Source organism: Hylobates moloch, unplaced genomic scaffold, assembly GCF_009828535.3.
Source record: "Hylobates moloch isolate HMO894 unplaced genomic scaffold, HMol_V3 SCAFFOLD_15, whole genome shotgun sequence".
NCBI classification, from domain to species: domain Eukaryota; kingdom Metazoa; phylum Chordata; class Mammalia; order Primates; family Hylobatidae; genus Hylobates; species Hylobates moloch.
Window position 1 is genome coordinate 47,393,440 of NW_026652290.1, and position 17,164 is coordinate 47,410,603.

The window sequence follows — 17,164 nt, forward strand, 5'->3', positions numbered from 1 at the left end:
ATTCTTTCAGTAAGAGTTGAAAATTCCTCAAGTCTTGAAACATTTGTGCCTCTATTACTATATATCAGGCACTGAACTGAGTGCCTAGGATAGAAAGATGAAACTGTAGACCCTGCCCCCATGGAGCTCATGGTCTAGTATGGAAAACAGCCATATGAACAAATAACCACACTATAGGTCTTCAGAGCTCAAACCCTATCCTAAATACTGCTAAATTAATATTCTGTGAGGTTTTAAAAGTACTAGGGCCAGAGACAATATCACTGTTTGGATGACTTTCCATCCAAGTTAACATTCGGCCCTCATCATCAAAGGTGATATGTGTGTACCTCTTCCTTGCAACTCACCAGGGCCTAACACATCACATCTGCACTTTTGAAATTAGGAAACAGCCCCAGAAGCCCAAGAGCTTGATGAAAGTAACTCAGCTGTTAGGTAGCAGAGCCTGGTCGGTATGATTCTTCTTCAATATCCTGCCAGTTATATGGGCAAGTGGCCTCAAAATCAACAAAAAACAAGTACAGGTTGACATGCATCAGTGGAGAGAGGCTCAAAAGGAAGAGTTTATACATAAGAATAGAATAGAAATGTTCTGGAAGTGTATCTGGGGATGTGAAGTAGGAGGGGACACACCAGATTTCATCTTGGTCAAGTGAATCTGTAATTCCAACCTGGGCCTCGCCCCTGAGCTCCAGACTTAGCTATCTGTCTTTCTCGCTCTAATATAAAATCCACAGGGCAGGACTTAATCTCTAGCTTGTTCACCACGAATTAATGCAGAGTGTGCTTTATAGTAAGTACTTACTAAATAAATAAACTATCAAAGAAACTAAAGAAACATTCCACACTCTTGGGGGAAGGGATTACCTTGAAACAGACCGGAGCAGTCACTTACAAATACAGTTGACCCTCATTATTTGTGGATCCAACATGTGCAAATTTGCTTACTTGCTAAAATGTCTCTGTAATCCCCAAGTTACTCCTTGTGGAGCTTTCAAGGTGACTCATGGATATACACATAGTAGTGAAAACTCTGTCACTCCTTGCACACATCCCATGCTAAGGTCAAATAAGGTGACCCTCGGTCTTCTTGTTTCAGCTCTCATACAAAGATGACCCGAGGACAGAGACAGTAGAGGGCAGTGCAGTGTGGTGCAAGAAGCTGTGGCTCTCGGGCCAATTGGACGGGGTCTGAATCTTTACTCTGGCACCTGTTAGTGGAGTGGCCTCAGGCAAATCACTTAACACTTCTGTACTTCACTTATTCTCTAGGAAAGAAAAAATTCAATCTACCAGGGTGAGTTGTTTTTAGGAATTAAAATTATAACCTATGTGAGATATGTATATATGTACATATTTACCCTGGAAACAAGGGCTCAGTATTTGATTAATTCAGTGTTCCAGGAAACTTTATAGAATATTACTACTGCAAATAATAAGAATTGACTGTAATTATTTATAAAGAAGGAACAGAGATGTAGATAAAACAATTATTTGCATGAGCTAGAGCTTCTGAGGAAACAGAACTTCACCAGACACATAAGGTGTGGAAAAGGCTTGCAAGGAGAGAGAATGGCACCTACAAAGAGAGGTCCAGATGGTGGAAGAAAACAGGTAGGTTCAGGAAATGGCACTCAGGAAGTCTAGAGCAGTAGAAGATGAGGCCAGAACACGGGTGCCACAGTGCTTCTCTGCACCCTGTATACACCCTGTACTGCAGAACCTCACTCTCTGCATTGAATTCTTGGTTTCTAGTTCTCTCTTCCATTGAACTGTAAGTCCTTCAAGGTCAAGGTCTCTAAGAAGAAATCATAGCTACAGTCCTCTCAATTTGCAAAGAAGTTATTATTAAACACAGATACACCCAAAAAGACTGTACAAAAATAACATCGGATTTCAACTGCAGTCATAGCAATTCACAACTGGTATAGATTTGCAACTTGTCCAGGATTTTTCTCTGATGACTGCTGTAACTCTGTCTTAAACACTTTTTATTCTTTTAGACACCCAGACATTTGTTAGAATGTCTGGGAAAAACATTCTGAAACAGCAAGAAAGATCTTACTTTTTAGTGTAAATGATTGATTGGTTGATTGACTGAGTTGGGGTCTCGTTATGTAGCCCAGGCTGGTCTGAAACTCCTAGGTTCAAGCAATCCTCCTGCCTCGGCCTCCCAAGAGGCTGGAATTACAGGCGCACACCACTGCGCTGGGCTCTAGTGTGATGTATTAACAAGGCTTAAACATACCGTCCATTAGACAAGGCTGCCATCTCAGAATAAAGATTTCTTTTAATTCACTCTAATAGACTTATTTCTCTATATGCAAGATAGAATTTTACCGTAGTAAAACACAAGGAAGCATATTGATATACATATATGTTACAAAGGGGATAAGGAAAGCAATATAATTTTCTCCACAAAAGCTTGCAAAACCCTGGCCAAAACCAGTAAACAAGATGCTAAACTCACAGCTTACATTTCTCCACTGAGATCTAGGAAAAGCAATTCCAGTTTTTGTACAGTCACAAAACTAAGCACTGTGAGAATTTACAAGATTTGGTAAACTTGTATATTCTCCCCACCCCCATACACAAGTAGCCAAAGGAGCCTATCCGTCTTACCCCAACACTTCAATCTCCTCCAACCTCCAAAACAAAACCCTCACTGTCCAATATCGGAATTTATATTTTCAAACATCTAAAATCTTAATCAAAACTAAGAGCAGTGCATTAGCTTTTCCCCCATAAAATTCTTGGTATAATTTTACTTAGGCACAACACAGTTTGTACTATTATCTAGAAACATATGGACAGAACCAACATTACTAGAAACCAAACGAATATACTATGAAGGTGAAAAGGGAATAGGGAGTGTTGTTTTTAAATAGAGTCAACGCTGTTACTCTCCACTCATAAGTTGGGTTTGATCAAATCACATCGTGCTGTACAGCTAAGTATTCCTATATTTTCTAACAAAGTAGGGTAATAAATTATTTATTGAGGACCTGTTGGGTACACAGAGGCATTCTAGAAGATGTAAAAGACTTGATTCTTGCCCTCAAGAAACTTTCAAGGTTGGAGACAGCCTGATAGAAGGTAGTCAAAAGCAAATACTTCAAGCACTATCCATCACAGCTACCTTAGGTATGTACTTTACCCTTCTACAAGTCTCTGAATGTTGCCAGGCCCCCTTTACTATCTCCAATGGACTCTATGGCTCAACATTCTTTATACCACAGGCTTTCATGGACTTCACGTTATTATGGAATCAACATTTCTCTCTATCTGCCTGCTTCACCAATTAAAATTCCACTTTACATCCAACCACGACTTTGGCTTTGAAGCTGCCGTCTGATATTGACACTTCATAGATGTAATATGACTATACTTATATGCCTCTATCTACTGATGAGGATCCTACTCTTTTAGTATAAATAATGCCATTGACTTCCAATCAACTACCTTTGATGATATCTGAAATATCAGATAATATCCGATAATACTCCCAAAACAAATAATGAGTGATGTTCTCTCAAATATATGTATAATCAAATGTGAAATGGAGGAGAAGATGGGGAGGACCTTAGACTCAGAGACTGTATTCAGGCCTTTGTAGTGGCATTTATTTGACATAATTATGCATTTAAAAAATAAGTTAAATTGTCATCAGATCAGTCTGAAATTTATAGAGGCTTTTGTTGGTGAGAAACATATTATATATATAATCATTTACCCATGGGAATGCTTTTGATTAATGCTATCCCTTAAAGACTTCAGTTCACAATATTTCCACTGTTAATAGTATACATCTTTCTGGAGCTGATCTGGAGAAGTTGAGGACCACATGCTAATTGCTCTTTGATGTTAGTCTGTTAGGACAGTTGATTGGCTTTGGGTTGTGGGGAGTTGGAATTTGAAGGCAGGTCTGAGTCTAGAGATCTTTTTTTTTTTTTTTTTTTTGAGACAGAGTCTCGCTCTGTCACCCAGGCTGGAGTGCAGTGGCGCGATCTCGGCTCACTGCAAGCTCTGCCTCCCGGGTTCATGCCATTCTCCTGCCTCAGCCTCTCCGAGTAGCTGGGACTACAGGCGCCCGCCACCACGCCCGGCTAATTTTTTTGTATTTTTAGTAGAGACAGGGTTTCACCGTGGTCTCGATCTCCTGACCTCGTGATCCGCCCGCCTCAGCCTCCCAAAGTGCTGGGATTACAAACATGAGCCACCGCGCCACTGACTTTTGGCAAGTCTGTTGATTGTGCCTTTGGAAGTGATTTTAAATGCCTTATGGAAGGCCAGGCATGTTGGCTCATGGCTGTAATCCCAGCACTTTAGGGGGCGGAGGTGGCTGGATAGTTTGAGGTCATGAGTTCGAGACCATGAGTTCGAGACCAGCCTACATGGTAGAACTTTGTCTCTACTAAAAATATAAAAAATTAGCCAGGCGTGGTGGCACATACCTGTAGTCCCAGCTACTCAGGAGGCTGAGGCAGGAGAATCACTTGAACCTGGGAGGTAGAGGTTGCAGTGAGCCGAGATTGTACCACTGCATTCCAGCCTGGGTGACAGAACAAGACTCTATCTCAAAAAATAAATAAATAAAAATAAATAAATAAATAAATAAATAAATGGAGTATATGTTATGACTGTTGTGTACATTTCCAACCAAATAATAGTAACATCACAGAACATCCTTGGGGCATTGTTTCTGTAAGTTTGGGCTCATTAATAGTTACTAGGTTAAAAACGTAATAAACATATGTAATAGAGGTAACAAATTAATAAATAAATTTGGGAAATGCTTGGTAAATTCAACAGGACTTCCTAGAACAATGAATTTTTATATGGCCAATGAGGAGAGAAGCCATTTCTCTTACTGTCTCCTGTCTCTGAAGAGGAGGAGGAAGTAAAAGTTGAAAAACAACAGGAATGAAGTCAGTGGCAAGACCAGCTGGTGCCACTGATGACCCGGCCTGAGGTTAAAAGATTAACACCCCCCCGCCCCAATCTAACCACATGTGCTCTCAATCCATCACGACCCTTTCACGTGGAACCCTTTAGAGTTGTAAGCCCCTAAAAGGGCCAGGAACTCTGTCTTCGGGGAGCTTGGCTCTTAAGATGCGAGTCTGCCGATGCTCCCGGCTGAATAAAAAACCTCTTCCTTCTTTAATCCGGTGTCTGAGGAGTTTTGTTGGTGTTCATTTTACCCCACTTGCTTTATCATTTGCACATTCTCTCTCCATATATCAATACATGATTGTTTTCTGAATCACTAAGAGTAGAGATAATTGGCCCAGGCACGGAGGCTCACACCTGTGATCTGAGCACTTTGGGAGGCTGAGGCAGGAGGATTACTTGAGCCCAGGAGTTCAAGACCAGCCTGGGCAACGTAGTGAGAGCCTGCCTCTACAAAAAAAAAAAAAAAATTAGCCAGACATGGTGGCATGCTGCTAGCTACTTCGGAGGCTGAGGTGGGAGGTTGAGACTGCAGTGAGCTGCAATTGTGCACCTGCGCTCTAGCCTGGGTTACAGAGGGAGACACTTGCTCAAAAAAAAAAAAAAAAAGAATAGAGATGATCTTACATACATTCATATGTAACAAAACAGTTAACTTTAGTCAATTTAAAGTTGATAACACTACTTTGATTAAACTGTCATTCATATTCCAGTTTTGTCAAGTGGCCCAGTAGTGTCCTTAAATCCTTCATAACATTTTTCTCTTTCTGCTCTAAGTAGGCCCTTGCTCCTTTCAGTTTTGCTCAGTATGAGCTTACAAAGTCCCTTGGGTTGTCTTGAATGTTTTTCACAGTGATCAGCTTGTTCTAGCCATCACTTTTCCTGAAACTATGATCATCCTTACCACTCTTTTTTTATATTCTTATTTGTTCATGGTTACTGTGTCCGTCTTGCCTCTCTTTGTTGTCCTCCACTCCCACCCAGTGTTTTCAGAGAGAAGGAACTGTTAAGTAAATGTCCTATATAGCCATGTTGATTTCTTTATCTGATGCCTTTTTTTTCTCTTAAGTATTTACCATTTTACTGTGAGAACTGTATTTAAATTATAACCGCCAGTCTTTTTTTTTTTGAGACAGGATTTTTCCCTGTTGCCCAGTCTGGAGTGCAGTGGCACGATCATGACTCACTGCAGCCTCAACCTCCTAGGCTCAAGTGATTCTCCTGCCTCAGCCTCCTGAGTAATTGGGACTATCAGTGCATGCCATAATGCCTGGCTGATTTATTTTTTTTAGAGACAGGCCTTGCTATGTTGTCCAGGGTGGTCTTGAACTCCTGGCCTCAAGCAGTCCTCCTGCCTCAGTCCCCCAAGGTGCTGGTATTACAGGCGTGAGCTACTGCACTTGGCCATAACCTCCAGTCTTTAAGTCAGAGGAAATAATTATATATGAAAGATGTTTGGGTGTGATAAGGCAATTGATTAGGAATTTGAAGTAGCAAGCCTCGGGTTTGTATGGATCAGTGATTCTAAAACTTAATGTGTATACACATCTCCTGGGAATCTTTTAAAAATGCAGATTCTAATTCAGGTCTGGGGTGGGACCCAAAATGCATTTTTAATGAGTTCCTGTAGTGGCAAGGCCCTAGATAAGATTTAAGACCCGAATACTCTGGGTCCTAAAGCAGGGACTTCTGGTAGGGAAGATCAGTAGTCTGTAGTTGATGGTCTTACAGGATTCAGACAAAGGAAAAGTGCTGAGGAATGTGAAGACAAACAGATGTGAAGTCCTAAAGATTAAAAAAAAAAAAAGTAGCTAGTGAATGGTACTTGGAGTGGGAAAGAATCCAGTCTCTCTCACTCATTAGCTGTTACTTGTACAAACTGACTGTCCCAAGTCTTGGTTTCCTTTTGTTAAGACGCAGTAGTAATAGCCACTTCTTAGGATTTGGTGAAGACTGTTTACCTAAAGTGCTTCTAACACAGTGTTTGGCATGTGCTAGACGTTCAGTAAGTTGTTAGAAGCTTAAATGAACCTGGTCCAGATTGCAGAACAGATGAATGACCATGAACTGTGAGCACTTAAGGAAGTAGGGTTCATTAGAGACCAACGTGGGTTTTCATGCCATTTTCTACTTAGACAGGTTTATTGCCAGATTAGAGGATCACTACAGAGATAATTCCTAGCTTTGTACAGGAATTTGACAAAGCCTCAGGATACCTTTGTAGGCACAGTAGAGAACTTTCAAGCTAGTGGAGGTAGATGGGTTTGTGGCTGGTGAAACAGGTGTACCAACACAATAGTGAATACAAATTGATGTGAATGAGAAAAGGGGTCTGTAGTCCTTACCATGTTGCTTTTTTGACTCTTTCCAAAATACCTTTTAAAAAAACCTTGGGTGAGGACAGATACCAGAGCCCATACTTGCCATCTTTGGTGTTTTCAGACACAAGCCTTTGGGGCAGCATCCCCTCTTGGGTATTTTTTCTGGATTCTGCTTTATGCTGTTTCTCCCTTGACAACTCTCAGAGCTCTCTGCTGTGCCACTTGAAACTCCCCTTTTCCAGGGTTAACAAACTGGCTTTCTTCTTTTTATTGGTGAATGCTCCCCCCATCTTCTGCTTTAGCTGAAGACTTTTCCTTTAAGATGCTGCTATGCCAAGTAGAGCCTGCTGATTGTCCCAGGTCTCTGAAAATCTCATCGTTTAATTCCAGGCCCAGTTACCACCATCGATCTCTTTAGTGTCCACATAAATGACTTATCTAATGTTTCAAACTTCTCACATTCTAAGTCAGCCACCTCTAGTTCCATACTCTGGACCTTGCCATCCTCAGAGCTCTTAATCTTCAATGTCCCACCTCTTCGTGTTTATCTTGTCTGCCACCCTCATTCCTCTTATAGCTATCGGCCTATTGAAATCACTGGTCTTCCATTTATTTGCTCCTAATCTATTGACTTTGTTCTGTCTTTAGCCTATAATGTACGACCCATTCTTCATTTCCTTTGTTGCTGTTATCATCTATTCTGTTGTCCCATTTATTCCTTCATACCCCCTTGGGGGAACAAAATCGTAGCTCTGTATGGCTCCAGTGTCCATCCAGCTGTCTGAGCTCTGCTGGACAAAATCCTTTAAGTCCAACTTAGTTTTCCTTTTTGCTGGACACTGGTTCCTACTGGTACTTTTCCTTAGTTTCCCTGGTCAGCCTTCTTTGCTATCCACACAACAGCTCTGCAGATCCCCTTTTCCGTGTCTCTCAGTTACCCTTAAGATAAAATCAAGCTGGGTGCAGTGGCTCATGCCTGTAATCCCAGGACTTTGTGAGGCTGAGGTAAGAGGATTGCTTGAGCTCAGGAGTTCGAGACCAGCCTGGGCAACATAGTGAGATGCTACCTCTACTAAAAATTTTTTTAAATCAGCCAGATGTGGTAGATATCACATGCCTGTAGTCCCAGCTGTTCTAGAGGCTGAGGTGGGAAGATTGCTTGAGCCCAGGAAGATTGAGGTTGAAGTGAGCCACTGCACTCCAGCCTGGGCAACAGAACTAGGCCCTGTCTCAAAAAAAAACAAATGACAATAAGATAAAATAAAAACTATTTAACCTAGTTTTCAGGGTTCTTTGTGATTTGAATTGTTACTTCACTGTTCATCACCCTAACTTGTTTTTGTGAAATGTGGAAAAGGATGAGGCCCTCCAGGGCATTGGTACCACTTTTAAGACCAATGCATGTGATCTGTTGATTTTTCACAGTGCCTCTTTGCCAGGCTTTGCAGCATTAGGGTGGAACCTTGAATAAAATCTTCACATATTCTGCCTTCTCAGGGCATGGACTCTACAGGCTTTGATTTTGGATTTCTTTCAGGCAGGAGTTTGTCAAGGAACTTTTTTTTTTTTTTTTTAGACAGAGTCTTGCTCTGTCACCCAGGCTGGAGTGTAGTGGCGCAATCTCGGCCCACTGCAAACTCTGCCTCCTGGGTTCAAGCAATTCTTGTGCCTCAGCTTCCCGAGTAGCTGGGATTACAGGTGTGCACTTCCACGCCTGGCTAATTTTTGTATTTTCAGTAGAGACGGGGTTTCGCCATGTTAGGCAGGCTGGTTTCAAACTCCTGACCTCAGGTGATTTACCTGCCTCAACCTTCCAAAGTGCTGGGATTACAGGCGTGAACCACCACACCCGACCAAAGGATTATTTGAGAAGTTTGTCAAGGATTATTTCTGATGGTTATCAATCCAAGCATTCTGAGACACTTAGTTTTAGCATACAGTTAAATGTTAGAGCTTTGAAAACTGCTTCGAAAGGCAATTTCAAAGTTACGAATGTTTCCTTGAAAAACAAAATGCTAAACTAACTCCTTGCTGGATGTGATGTGGCTCCACCCCACCCACATCCCACAACATACATACATATTAGACTGGCTAGATATAAAAAGATTGACCAAACCAGGTGTTGGCCAGGTTGTAGAGGGACTGAAACTCTCATCACTGCTGGTGGGAATGTAAAATGGTATAGTTCCATCTACTTGGAAAACAGTATTATTGACAGTCTATTTAAAAATTAAAGCTATATTTACTACAAAATAATAACTAGATAGATATATCTACAGTTTCCCCTGTGTTAAATGTTAATGATACACCTACCGTGTCTTATCCAAAAGGGGAGGTCATATACCTAAAGGAGAGTGGGCTGGTCTCATTCCATATTAACAGATGTTTGGGATCTTGTGTATATGTTCCATCAATGGCATGTGTGTCTGGTACCCTCAAAGCATGCATTGATTTTGATTTCAGTCTTGAGAGGTTTATTCCTGCTTCTTGGGACTCCAGCTCCAGACAAGCATTCAAACTGACTTAGAGGCCTGGGAGGAAACCAGTTCTGGGTGACCTGTATTTCATTTCGTGGCTAGTCAGGGCTGAAGTGGGGCCAATCACAGCCAGTTATTGAGCACTTACACATATTATTTTGGTTTTACCTCAGCCATTTTGAGGTGAATGTTCTCATTCTTCAGATGAAAAAAAAAAAACTTCAAATTAAGGCTTCTTTCCTAGATTTAGCACACCCATAGCTCCATGGCAAAGCCCTCTTATTCCTTATCCTCATAGATAGAAGGTGTGCTTTGCTGAGGTTCCCCAAGGCCAAGTGTGGAAAACGTTGCTCTTTTTTTGTTTCATATTTAAATATTTATTGTGTGCTGAGTGCTACTGTGCTGAGGAGCTCTTTCCATCTGGTATCTAATTATTGAGCTGTCCTAACAATGTTATGAAATAGTTGATACTCCACCCTAGATGCCAGTGAGAAAATAGAGGGTCAGAGAAGCTAAGTGAGATTCCCAGAGCTCACAGATGTATACAAGAGGTGTTAGACACAGGGTTTCATCCCAAGTTTGTCTTAAGTCAAAGAATGGGCTTAACCATGTCATTCTGCTTCCATCCTAAACATTTCAAGTTCAGGGGTACATTGAAGAGAATCTGTATATGCTAGAAGTTTGCATAAGTGAACATCTCGCATGAGGTGGTATGCTTACGCTATACCAGATTTCTGGGGTGTGGCCTGAAATTCTGTATTATAGCATTAGAAAAGTAGGAATTCTTCTAATAAACAAATTGTCAGGCAGTAAAGATGAAGTAGAGTTTGGGATTTCTAACTGCTGTAGGTGTACCCAGGCATTAATAGCAGCTGTGACCAGGGTCCCCAGTGACAGTTTCCCAAGTGCTGGCATTGACCTTTTAAGCCTGGGTAGCAGAACCCAGCAGTTTTGCTGCTACTGTAACAGCAGGAACTCTGGTCTTCAGTCAGCCTGTAACTTCCTCTAACAGGGCCCTTGTGGCCAGGTCTCAGAGCTGGATATATATCTGTTCATTATATTATGTTTTGCTGGCATGCTTTTAGTGGTCTTGCCTTTGGTATCTCTTGTTGGGTGGCTGTAGAAGAAAGAGGCTGTAGAAGAAAAGCAGCCGCGTCCGTGAATTCTGGTGCAGGGACTCCACACACTCACGGGCGCAGGCAGCCAGCCTGTCCTCCGACGCGCTGCCGCTTGAGTGCCGTTTCCGGATCTGTGTGGAAGACCAGGGCTCAGCCTCCAGCCTTGGGAAACTGGCCTCAGGGCTTGAGCACCCTCACGCTTCCTTGCTGACCCTCTCCAGCTGACCCCAGGGTCCTTCCTGCCCCGGTTTACTCCCAGCCACCCTCTGCTCTCCAGCCACGGACCAGCATGGGCTCCTGGCATTTCTGTTAAGTTTTGTTGTGCAGAGAAGGCTCTTCTGAGGTGGCCACTACCTTGGGGCATCTCCAAGACCTGTCCTGTAGAGAGGCCGGTTTCCTGTCCCTACAGGCCCAAGGGCATAGCCCAGATGGGCCCAAGGGCATAGCCCAGATGAGCCCAAGGGGTGGGGAGGGGGCACATACCCGCAGGGCTGGGCGCTTTGCAGGGGAGTCCTGGCGAGTAGGCGGACTCCGGATGCGGTGCCTCTGGACCAGCTCATCAGCAGAGGGGTCAGTCCAGTAGTGATTGGCTGTCTTGAGCTTAGTGTATTCCAAGGCACTGGGTCCCACTGTGGAGACAGAGACAGCCAGCTCAGACGATGCTCCCTCAGTACCTGCCCCATACCCACCGCGGGCCTGGCACAGGCCCCTGTGCTCTCAGGCTCACCTAGAAGAGAGGCCAGGATCGGGCCAAACACAGGGTCTGCCAGCAATGCCTCCTTCTCGTAGTACTTGCTGCCAGGAGACAGACAGTGTGACTGCCGAAGCTCCGGCACTCATTCCAGGGCAGTCAAGCTCACCAGGTAGGGACGTCCCCACAAAGACCAGATTCAGATCAGTCACCAAAAAACAGTGAGCCCTTAGGGACTGGGCTTCATGAGGTGCCTGGTATGGCCAACGCCTTGAGGGCACCGAAGGGGACGGGGAGATGGAGGGTTACCTACAGGCTGTCACGGACAGGCAAGAATCCTGAGGGCTGGGGCTGAGGGACGTCGAGAGACAGGTCAAGGGAGGGGCTGCTTGGGGAACGGGGCAGTCACCTGCAGTTTTCTGCCAGGTATTGCACAACCTTGTCCAGAACTTTCTCGATGAGCGCCGTGCGTACCCATATGTGTTTCAAGGCCTGAGGGCTGAGGGCCGGGGCCTTCCCGCTGACTGAGCGCTGTCTCCGCAGGGCCTCCTGGCTGACCCCTGAGGGTTTCCTGCAAAGGCAGGGAGGGCTCCAGGAGTGCAGTGGTCTAGAGGTAAACCCCAGAATGCTGGCATCGGGAGTGGGGCTTGGTACCCCAAGATGGGAGCACAGAGAACTGACTGGGGTTGAGGTGAAGGAAGGGTACAGAGCCTTGTGCCCACAAGGAACCAATCCCCTCCCTCAGGCTGATCCCTCACCCAGAGGCCCTGCAAGGAACAGGCCCAGGATGCCAACTTTCCGATGGGCTGTCCTAGGAAGTAGCAATTGCCAAGTGGGAAGAGCTGAAAGGAGGGAAGAAGGGGCTGGCCCAGGGCTCACCTGCCCTCTGCTTGTTGCTGCAGCTCCTTTACCTTGTGGCAAATCTCCCCTGCCACTGGGCACGTCTTCCCCACCTTGGTGAACAGGGCTGCCATCTTGTCACTGCACAGGAAGCCAGTGGCATGGCGTCTCAGCTGATGCAAGAGGCAAGCCTCCACCGCACCTAGGCCACAAAGGGAAACAGCATCTGAGCCTGGGAAAGACGGGGGAACAGGGAGAAAAGCTCCTCTTCCCCATACCTGTGGTGAGGCAAGGGGTAAGGTCAAGCCAAGGACAGGCTAGGGAAATACCCTGGCCTTCCTTCAAAAATTCCCCTCCCTGTCCCTCAGCTCCTGCCCAGGGGCGAAAAGCTTTGACATGTCAAGCTGTCCCTCTCCCTCGCCCGGTGCGCACACGCCTCCTGCATGCAGCCTCACCCCTGGGGGTCGTGAGGACCAAAGCTCCCCGCTCAGGGTGGCATTGAGTGGCTCCAAACCTGACAGCAAGGCACAGCACCCACAGGACGGGGATGTGAGGAGCACCCGACTCTGGAGCCTTTCTGGAGGGCACGGAGGATGCGGTTGCAAAGGAACAGGGCTCTGCAGGAGCTAAAATATTGATGAAGTCACTGCAGAGCTCGGACCCGACAGTGGCCACTGGACTGATGAGCCCAGCAGCTGAGGGAGAGATTTCTCTTTTCCATGCTAGGAGGGCTTCCCTCCATTCATTCATGGTTTAGGGTTAGGCTTAGTCTCTGTCTGGATTTTCCACAGACAGACCCTGCAGGAAGAAAAGAAGGGCTTGGTAGGAGATGGTAGGGAGCTGCCCTGTGCCCAGACAGACTCTAAAAACAGGAGTGTGTCTGTGTGTGGGGCGGAGGAGCTTCTACATGATTGGGCCAAGCTAACTGCTTTACAGGTGAGGAAGGAAAGGCCCAAAGAGGGGAAGAAACTCGATCACAGTCACAAAGTGGCAGAGCCACCAGGACGAGGACCCAGGGCTCCAAACCTTGGCCCGAGCCCCTTTCGCCACGTCCAGGTGTGTCTGGCTGGGGGCAGGGACACTGCGGGGAGAAGGAGGTGGTTTTTTCACATGGACTGGAAACAGTGAGTTGTGCTGGAGACAGACAGACAGAACGAGGTCTGAGCTTGGCACGGTCACTTGCTCTGAGTCTCAGTTGTATCTTCTGTGAAATGGGAAGAGGGCTAGTGTGAGATGTCGCATGAGACGGAGGATGTGAAATCGCCCACGCAGGGTCTGGCTCCCAGGAGGCGCGGGGTCTAGGTCAGTTCCTGACTCCTCACGCTGTTTGTTCAGATACAGTTCTACGGCTGGCCTCTAAGAGCTGGGTTCCAGCAGGACCTCTCCCCAGCAGGGAGAGGAAGAGGGTGCACTGGAGAGAGGATCCAAGGCTGCCCCAGAAGTGGGTGGAGATGGGAAAATTGAGGTCCATCAAGTTTTTTTTTATTTTTTTTTTGAGACAGAGACCCAGTCTGATGCCCAGGCTGGAGTGCAATGGTGGAATCTCAGCTCATACAGCCCCGACCTCTGTGGTACAGGTGATTCTCCCACCTCAGCCTCCCAAGTAGCTGAGACTACAGGCACGCACCACCATGCCTGGCTAATTTTATATATATATATATTTTTTTGTAGAGGCAGGATTTCGCCTTGTTTCCCAGGCTGGTCCTGAACTCCTGGGCTCAAGCCATCTGCTTGCCTCGGCCTCTCAAGGTGCTGGGATTACAAGCCTGAGCCACTGTGCCCAGCCTCCGTCAAGTTTATTTTGACTAGTACTGTTAGAATATGAAACCTGGAGTTAGGAAATAATTACTGAAAATAGGATTTCTCACCTGTTTTTTGCCTTTGTTTTTAGTTACTGACTAGCAGTCACCACCGGTCTATGAAGGAATTTTGTTTGTTCCTCTCTTGGACTGAAGTTAAGAAGGGAGAGAGTCCTGGGGGCCAATCTGGAGAGCAGCCAGCTCAGAGAGAGCATCCCAGGGCTGGGGAAACAGGCAGGACCCCTCCTCCCCCTGAGGGCCACCTGCTGGAGCTCTTCACTGCTCAGGCCTTGGAGGGTTTTGTTTTAAGGCACAGCCCTTTCTTCACAGTGTGTCTGTACATTTACACACATGTGCAGCCTGACAGATGTATGTGCACCTGTCGTGTCTGTATGGGGCACAGGGGGAAATCTTGTTTTGTTTTGAGACAGTCTCGCTCTGTCACCCAGTCTGAAGTGCAGTGGCGTGATCTCAGCTCACTGCAACCTCTGCCTCCTGGGTTCAAGTGATTCTCCTGCCTCAGCCTCCCGAGTAGCTGGCTTACAGGTGTGCACCACCACGCCCGGCTAATTTTTGTATTTTTAGTAGAGACGGGGTTTCACCATGTTGGCCAGGCTGGTCTTGAACTCCTGACCTCAAGTGATCCGCCCGCCTCGGCTTCTCAAAGTGCTAGGATTACAGGTGTGAGGCACCGCGCCTGGCCCACATGGGGAAATCTTTGGCTTAAGCGTCCACATGCTCCTCTCCATGATCAGTCCCCCTGGTCGCTGGAGGTCTTGTGCGGTGGCCCTGGGATATAAAGGCGAATGACCCTTTTGTCCCAGTCTCTTGGTCCTGGGCTGCTGCAGCTACAAGTCTGTGCCTGTGGAAAGGGGGTGATCATTTCCTGGGGTTGCACTTCCCATTCAGAGTGGGGAGAGAAGCAGCACTGAACAGGGCAGAGGGGCAGCAGGTGGCACATGTCCTGCACGGATCACGTGCCTCAGTGGTGTGACTAATTGCTGGGATAATGAGTCATTCGCTTCCCTACCTTCCCTAGGCAACCACAGATGCAGCCAGGCCAGGGGGAACTGGCGAGTGGCTGGCCCCAGCACTCCCATCGGGGTGGCCTCGCCTACCTTCCTGGCCAGCCTCTGAGCACAGCCATGGGGTTCTTTCGCGTGAGAGGAGGTATTCCTAAGCAATTAGCACAACTAAGGAATACTGAGAGAAGCCAGGCATCATGCTCAGTCCCCCCTTTACCCCACGGTACCTAATTTCCTTCTGTGCAACCCAGGCAAGGTGCCAGGCAGTCTCTGGGGAAGGAGAAATCTCTCTCATGCATCGACTTTCCAAGCTAAGACCGGTTAGGCCATTAGGCCAGGCATTACCGACTCAGCTCTGTGGGCTCCCGGCCAGTAACTGTTCACATTGCACTTGTCCTATGCCATGCCCACAAGGTGTCCTCCACCGAGAGTGTGCACGTGTGATGAATATGTTATCATGTGCAGTGTGCAGGCAAAATAATAACACCACTACTTGAGAACTATGACCTGAGAGGACTTTGTGGATGGGCTTCTGGGGCTCCAAAAACTCCCTCCGTGGGGCCAGGCATGGTGGCTCATGCCTGAAATCCTAGCACTTTGGGAGGCCGAGGCGGGCGGATCACGAGATCAGGAGATCGAGACCATCCTAGCTAACACGGTGAAACCCTGTCTCTACTAAAAATACAAAAAATTATCCAGGCATGGTGGCGGGAGCCTGTAGTCCCAGCTACCCAGGAGGCTGAAGCAGGAGAATCGCTTGAACCTGGGAGGCAGAGGTTGCAGTGAGCTGAGATCGTGCCACTGCACTCCAGCCTGAGTGACAGAGTGAGACTCCGTCTCAAAAACAAACAAACTAAAAAAACAAAAAACAACAAAAAAGAGCCCCTCCCTGAAATTGGGAATAATTTGAAACGCAAATTGTTCATGTGCTCTAGAATGATTAGGAGAGTGCTTTTTTTCCTGGATAGTGGGTGTATGGTTCTCAGCTTCTGACCCAAAAAAGATTAAGAAGCTGTTTTTTTTTGAGACGGGTCTCACTCTATTGGCTGGGCTGGCGTGCAACAGTGCAACCACAGCTCACTGCAGTCTCAGCCTCCTGGGTTCAAGCCATCCTCCCACCTCAGCCTCTCAAGCAGCTGGGACTACAGGCTTGGGTCACTAAGCTTGGCTAATTTTTAAAAATTTTTTGTAGAGACTGGCGTCTCACTGTGTTGCCTAGGCTGGTCTCCAACGCCTGGGCTCAAGTGATCCTCCCACCTCAGCCTTCCAAAGCGCTGGCATTACAGGCATGAGCCACTGAGCCTGGCTCTGAGACTTCTGAGTCGAGCAGAAACCCAGGCATTGTCACTAATCGAAACATACATGGAGACATAAACACACACCATCCCGTATCTAGTGAATACCACACTCAGAACTGCCTGCAAAGCCGGCAGCAACAGTGTCCTCCTTCCCTGGGGACGTGTCTCACAGACAGACCGAGTCGGGACACTGAAGGACCCTTCCCCAGGGAGAGTCCACATGACGGCCCAAGCTCATCCTCCGTCCTGACTGGAGGCCCAGAGCACCAAGCAGAACTCCAGGGCCTTACTCCCCTTACTCCTTCCTTCCCCAGGCCCCCACTATGACCCCACCTCCCAGGGTGGAGGGTGGTGGCAGGAGATACTTGTAGGGCTAAAGCACCAGGTTAGCTGAACCCACCTGCCTGCTGACTGAGCTGTCCGGGCCCTGGGCTCCCACCTGTGAAGGCTTCAGGACCCCTGATCCAGTGGGTCCCAGCACCACCTACGGCCACCCTGGGCGCACCACAAGGTGACAACCCTGACATCATTCGGCTCATTTCATATGAGAAAAAATGTGAACTAATTAATAAAAACCAACACTGGTTGGCATGGAAAGGTTTGGGCAAATGAATCAAAATGGAGAAGAGAGAAACATGACTTTAG

General features: G+C 46.6%; 1 protein-coding gene across 1 annotated transcript in view; it reads right to left on the reverse strand.

Moving 5' to 3' along the window:
• LOC116484231 (uncharacterized) overlaps positions 1–16,741 on the reverse strand; it is a 27,199-nt gene extending 10,458 nt beyond the window's left edge. The window contains exons 1-8 of the mRNA XM_058428105.1: positions 16,604–16,741; positions 13,720–13,808; positions 13,332–13,478; positions 12,853–12,974; positions 12,437–12,629; positions 11,967–12,128; positions 11,350–11,661; positions 10,843–10,997 (exon numbers count right to left, since the gene is read on the reverse strand). Coding sequence (XP_058284088.1) covers positions 10,843–10,997; positions 11,350–11,661; positions 11,967–12,128; positions 12,437–12,629; positions 12,853–12,974; positions 13,332–13,478; positions 13,720–13,808; positions 16,604–16,741 — 1,318 coding nt within the window. The remainder of the gene's footprint in view (positions 1–10,842; positions 10,998–11,349; positions 11,662–11,966; positions 12,129–12,436; positions 12,630–12,852; positions 12,975–13,331; positions 13,479–13,719; positions 13,809–16,603) is intronic.
• Positions 16,742–17,164: the final 423 nt, after the last annotated feature.